At 41.1% G+C, this 6,853-nt stretch overlaps 1 protein-coding gene across 1 annotated transcript in view; it reads left to right on the plus strand.

Annotated features, from left to right (window-relative positions):
• Nucleotides 1–468: 468 nt before the first annotated feature.
• The window catches only part of apom (apolipoprotein M), an 11,656-nt gene continuing 5,271 nt past the window's right edge, over nt 469–6,853 (plus strand). The window contains exons 1-5 of the mRNA XM_021594686.3: nt 469–4,452; nt 5,088–5,227; nt 5,595–5,665; nt 6,281–6,415; nt 6,705–6,806. Coding sequence (XP_021450361.1) covers nt 4,333–4,452; nt 5,088–5,227; nt 5,595–5,665; nt 6,281–6,415; nt 6,705–6,806 — 568 coding nt within the window. The 5' untranslated portion in view covers nt 469–4,332. The remainder of the gene's footprint in view (nt 4,453–5,087; nt 5,228–5,594; nt 5,666–6,280; nt 6,416–6,704; nt 6,807–6,853) is intronic.

The following is a 6,853-nucleotide window of genomic DNA, read 5'->3' on the forward strand; positions in this document are numbered from 1 at the left end:
GATCACCACCACACAAACTCAACCAGATCTGCAAACATTCTAGCCCTAGATTGTCCATCAGGGGGCGTTAGATACATATTTCCCTTTATAGTCTGATTCCCACATGCAAATACACCTTGCCTTTTCATATTATTTATGACAGAAAAGTGTTGTTTTTTTGTTTAAAATATACAAATTATTTTACATTAATGGCTATAAATCGATCTCTGAATGTGCTACCGTGATGAAATCGCTGTCTCCTACTGCGCTAGGACGTTGGTTGCATGTAACTATTGCAGGTAACTATTGCAGGCAACTATTGCAGGCATGTGCTTTGTCTGTGGCTCGGTTGCTGTGATGTGGTGTTCAGCTAGGAGTTGATGGACAGTCCGAAAAACGAATGAAATGGTAGGTGGTTTCAGATATCACATCCTACGTCACACAGGCTCAAAAATACTACAGTGTCGGTGGGAACCAGGGCTGTCGCTCAATGCAAGCCGTTTATATCTACGGTATCCACAGAACGATTTATAAGCGAAAATGTCGGTCTGTACCAGAACCATGCAGGACCCCTGACCATCTAACAGGTTTTAAAAGCACAGCAAAGTTCAAATGAGAAGACAATGTCAGAAATGTTGTTTATTTATACAACAGATTGTGTTATCACTGTGCTTCGTCTAATAGCAGAACCAAGTGACCTTAGATTATATTAAAAAGAGATGGAGCAAGTGATCAATTCCGTTCGAGATGTTAAGCTGATTATTACAGCAATTGTGAATGCTATTTTATGCATGCTATCTTGAACATGAGCGCCTTATATGATTAACCTGCATAAGAAGACATTTATAGTTACAGTAACCTCAATGTGGCCATGGATGTTACTCATTTTAAGGTTGAATGTTACATCAGTTTGTAAGATAGCCTTAACTTTAGGCTATTTACTGTATTACAAAAGCAATATTGAATTGTGTTTGGTTGACAATGCAACCAATTGTCAACATATAAAGGAGATGTATCTACTGGTTGGATAGTTCCATTTGAGCCACTGGCTTAATCCAGTTCTTTAACCTTTATTTGGAGACGTGAATCTAACATACGGTGCATTCGGAAAGTATTCAGACCCCTTGACTTTCCCACATTTTGTTACCTTACAGCCTTTTTCTAAAAGTGATTAAATTGATGACGAAAAAAGCCCATCTACACACAATACCCCATAATGACGAAGCAAGAACTGATTTTGAGACATTTTTGCAAATGTATTTAAAAAAACAACAACCCTGAAATATCACTTAAGTATTCAGACCCTTTGTTGAAGCACTTTGGTAGTGATTACAGCCTTGAGTCTTCTAGGGTATGACGCTACAAGCTTGTCACACCTGTATTTGGGCAATTTCTCCCATTCTCTGTAGATCCTCTCAAGCTCTGTCAGGTTGGATAGGGAGCGTCGCTACACAGCTATTTTCATCTCTCTCCAGAGATGTTCGATCGGGTTCAAGTCCGGGCTCTGGCTGGGCCACTCAAGGACATTCAGAGACTTGTCCCTAAGTGTCACGCCCTGACCTGAGATATCTCTGTTTTCTTTATATTTTGATTAGGTCAGGGTGTGACTAGGGTGGGTACGCTAGTTTTGTATTGTCTAGAGTTTTTGTATGTCTAGGGTTTTGTAATTCTATGTTGGCCTGATATGGTTCCCAATCAGAGACAGCTGTTTATCGTTGTCTCTGATTGGGGATCATATTTAGGTAGCCATTTTCCTTTGGTGTTTGTGGGATCTTGTTCTATGTTTAGTTGCCTGTCTGCACTATTCGCAAAGCTTCACGTTTAGTTTGTGCTTGTTTGTTTTGTTTTGCTGAGGTCCTGAGCACTCTGGAGCAGGTTTTCATCAAGGATCTCTCTGTACTTTGCTCCGTTCATCTTTCCCTCGATCCTGACTATGATATGACAAAGCCTACGATAGTCAGTAGTTATGGGTAAGGTGGGGTCCTACTACAGAAACAAGGTGGATAGTTAAAGCCAGTAGCTTATTGCTCCAGGAGTCTCACATATGCAGAGAAGCCCCATGCACAGATAGAAAAGGAGTGACTCACAGCAGTCTGGGCTTATGAGAAGTTTACCAGATATCTGTATGGCCTAGATACATTCACACTGCAGAGTGATCACAAACCTCTTAATAAACTGTAAAGACCTTGACTTAGTGCCTTTTGAGGTGTCAGAGACTGTTGATGCGCATGATGCGTTATAACCCTACAGCCAAGTATGTGCCGGGGGAACTGCTTGTTATAACATACACCCTTTCCAGACATCCCCAGGCAGCTGTTACAGGAGATATTGCAGAGCAGACCAGTGAAATCGAGGCCTATGAGGATGCAGTTCATACACCACGGCTTATCTCACCCACCAAGCTTGATGTCGTCAAGAAGCAGACACAACAAGATGCAGAGCTGCAGATGGTGAAACACGATGTGACAACAGGATGGCCTAAGTATGCAGCCAAAGTATAACAGGTATAAAATCAGAAGCCCTTCCAGAACTCCAGCACGGAGTGAACGTCGACGTGAAGCTGGGCGACGAACAAGGCTGGACAAAGACGGCTTCAGTGCTTCAACGATGTGACACACCCAGGTCATACTTGGTCCAGACAGATACGGGAGTGCTGCGCAGGAATCCACACCACCTGAAACCCTTCCACAGTGCTTCAGAGACTTGTCAAAACGGTGGAGAGGAACACCCAGAGTTTGACGCAGAGTTGCACTTACCTATTCCAGATGCCGACCCACCTCCTGTCACCGAACCACAGACTCCGGTACACATGACTTCTCGTGGTACAGTTGTCAAACCACCAGACGGACAGCATGTGCAGTAATTAACACACAGCCTGCATTATGCGATAGGAGAACCCCACTGCAGCTATGAAGGTGACTGGCAGTCCACCCAGCTCACCTTAGAGTAGAATATAGTTAGTGTTGAAGAAACGACGACTGTTTTAACGAATGTAAAAGACAGAAAATGGGTCGATGTTTCACGAGTTGTTGAACTGTAAAGACAGAAAAGTTTGTTACAGAGTGATGAACTATAAATAGTATGTGATGTTTTGACATTTTAGAAACACGTGTCTTAAAAGAAGAAGAAAGGGTGATGTGTTGTATTGGAACTATTTTATTATAGCGCATGGCACAGGTATATTCATGGCGTCATATAAAAGGTGATTGGGCAAGTCGGTCCGCGTGCATCCGTCGTAACAAGTCCAGTGAAGTCTCCTGTGTTATGTTACGTATTGTTTCATTAGTCAACCAAAGGGACATTCACCTCCAGATTCTTCACATAAAGCATAACACTACAGTGACCATGATAACATCATCCGGTGGTTGAAATTTCACCCTCAGAACAACCGTTGACGTTGATTACTTTTTTTCAAATCCAATGTATTTTCCACACAGATTCCATGTCACGATGCATAGACAAATTACATTGAAACGGTTATTCAACCAGTTTGTGCCCAGTGGGTAGTTGTGTGACATTGTTAGTATGTATAGAGAGAGAGAGAATGACATAATGTCAGGCGTATTCCATTTAAGAGACAAAGAACCCCTGAAAAGTTGATCCGACTGCAGCAAATGGAAGCAATGTTCTCTTTGTTCTCCTCATCAAAACGTTATCTTCCAGACACGAGTCAAATGAATATGCACAATACCGTTGTTCAAAAATCAGAAAACAAGGACATCCTATTCAGGTCTACCTACTGCATGAAACACTCAAAAAGTTGAGTATGTGTATGGTAGTGTGCCAGGAGTTTTTCCTGTTCAGGCTCACATAGTCAGGAACACTCCTGGCCCTAATGCATAGCACAGGGATAATTCATTACGTTGACACCGCTTGGTAGATACTCTAGCGCTGTGATACTGTCTTGCAAAACAAGATAACCTCAATAACCTGTGGGATGTGCATAACCAGTGTAGACTGCAGAAATGACAGTCATATTGAAACCCATCCACCAACATGTGGGCTGATGGAGGGTGAGGAGAATAGGGGGTGTACAAGCAGGCCTATTTCCTAAAATTGGGTAAATGCTCAAACACTTCTTACTTTAAAGGCCACCCACACAAAAAGACTTATAGGCAATAATGTTGACATTTATCGGTCCCGCTTCATGGACTATGGAACAACACCTTTTGGTTTGTGGGCCTTTGGACTTATGTGGGATGGTGGAAAGTTGTGCTAACAAACAAGTGGTTAATGATTACCACAATCCTAAAATGTTCGAAGCTCAATCCGGACACAGAAATATCAAGCCCAGAAAGAGAGATCAATTGCCAGGTTTCTTTTAGGCCACAAGTTGATTAAGGTGGTTCAGGTATGTTAGAGGCCAAGGAAGTGTATTCGTTCTTGCTCTTTGTGAATGGGTGGTTGTGTCAGCTCTTCTCCCCTTGCTCCCAACCAGTCCTCCTATCTACAAGCAGTCTCAATACCCAACAGGTAAGAGAGATATGCAGATGTAATATCTGTGTTTTTACCACTATTATGACCTGTCAATTAGGTTATTATACACAAGCCCTGATATATCATGAACCCTTCATGATGATTCTCAAATTATTATTGCATTTTGGTCTTTTAATACATTTACAAAAAATATGTGTGACCCATAATGAATCGTTTTATTTATTTTATTTCAACTGTATTTATACAGGGAGTCAATATTGAGTTAAAAAAATACAGGGAGTCACTTTTACAAGTGAGCCCCACAAACAACATACACAATGCAGTTTGCTGTACAGACATCCCACCATATGTGATTTTGTTTGACAGAATGGTGTAATTAGAGTCCTACAGCATACAGTATATGGTTGTACCTTACAGAAAATCGACATTCATGTGTTTCTTCCGAAATGGCTTGATATGGACAGCACCTCAACAAATGGTTTCACAGTTTCAGTTTCAGATTATTTCGCATGGGCCTTTCACTTGTCATCTTACGCTTTCCCCACCCACTTTTTTCCTAACAGTGGTGGTCGTTTTTTTGTCAGTAATGTCTTAAAATAGATGTTTTCTTTCATTTAATTCTCCCCCTCTCTTTTTCTCCTTTCACAAATCTCTCTCTCTCTCTCCCTCAGTATCTTGGCAAATGGTACTTCATTGCAGCGGCTGGTGTGAAGGAGTCGGATGTGCAGATGTTCAGACAGATGGACAGCACTGTGTTTTACCTGAATGAGACCTCTAAAAATGCACTACTGTTGACCGGAGCCATGCGCGTGTAAGAGACCAGGGATAGCTGATAGCTGACACAATCATACTGGCAGAGAAGCCCACTTGGGTTATGTCCCAATTATCTCTCCTTCTTCCTGAAGTGTGCATGGGCTAGAGGGAGTTTCTTATAACAGTATTGAGAAACGGAAGAAGAGAGAGATTATTTGGAACACATCCATGGTCTGTTTCTGACCCAAATTTGACCCAGTCGTACACAGTTCAACAGGCTTAATTACATCCTATATGGCGTTGCAATGTTTGTGGCCTATTCTACACTGATTAACAATTTGAAAGTATAGGAGAATGTCAATGTTGTTTACACAATCACGGTAGAAGCTGTCTGTGTGATAATGCACTTTTTTTTTCAATTTTAGGGGTGTTCATTGCATTATGAAAAACTGGACCTACACTATTCAGTCTGGCAAAGATGATTTGACATCAGAAGGTAACTTACAACTACTCCCACTAACTGCTCACCATTATAATATCAGGGGAGGGTAGCATTTTTTGGGTGGGGTATGATAGTTAAGCCTCTAACTTTCTCACTCATTATCCGTAATCATGGTAGCATTCACATGAATGCAGAAATGTTTGGCAACATATTCTATTCTTATTTACAATAAAAGTGAGTCCAAAATGACACTACATTATTTACCATTCATTTAAATTTGGCACAAAAGGATCTGAAACGCATCCAACACAAACAGCAAATGCGTACAACAAATTTGTGGCGTCACAGGCTTGATATAGTCATTGCGTGCGCTAAATGTGGGACCAAATATTTAACTTTTTACAGATAAGTGAATTTGTCCCAATACTTTTGGTCACCCAAAATGGGTGGACTATGTACAAAATGTGTTGTACTTTCTAAACGGTTCACCCGATATGGATCAAAATACCCTCAAATTAAAGCTGACAGTCTGCACTTCATACAGAGCCAAAACAACAACAAAATGTGTCACCGTCCCAATACCTTTGGAGCTCACTGTATGTGCGAACAAAACTTGAGCAAAACTATGTTAGCCCATTGAATAATTAATTCCCGGTTGGTTTGACACAGGCAGGCCTGAGCTGCAAACTCTAGTGTGGAGTGGAGAGTGGTTGAACTGCACCCAGTGTATCCTGCTGCAGGAGATAGAGCGTCACTTGGACCCACTAGAGACACACGACACCCTCAACAGATTCATGCTTTACGGTCAGCCCAGGAGTCATCAATGATTCCATACTGTGATGGAATAGCAGGAATTGAAACAAAGCTGAGAATCTAAGAATTGAGATACATACTATTATTAATACATCACATTGCTGTTTAATTAAATATTACATGTATACAATGTTCATGTTACATATTATGTGTTTTAAATTGTATAACAAGGACATGGTATAGCTGCCCAAAGGGTTAATGTGCTTAGAGATGCAAACAATATTTGCATGTTTGCACTGTAAGTGGTCCTCAATGAAAATAGTGTATTTCTTTTTACCAGCTCGTGACAGTGCCTTATTGGATAATAAAGTGGTGATGGCGTTTCAGACCCAAACAGCTTGTAAAAACATGGACAGATTTGTTCATCTCCCTCAAGAGAAAGGTTTGTGGTTTTGGTACATAATCTAACCTCACTATAGAACAAATGGA

The sequence above is a fragment of the Oncorhynchus mykiss genome, chromosome 3, assembly GCF_057628025.1.
Source record: "Oncorhynchus mykiss isolate SJ-2025 chromosome 3, ASM5762802v1, whole genome shotgun sequence".
NCBI classification, from domain to species: domain Eukaryota; kingdom Metazoa; phylum Chordata; class Actinopteri; order Salmoniformes; family Salmonidae; genus Oncorhynchus; species Oncorhynchus mykiss.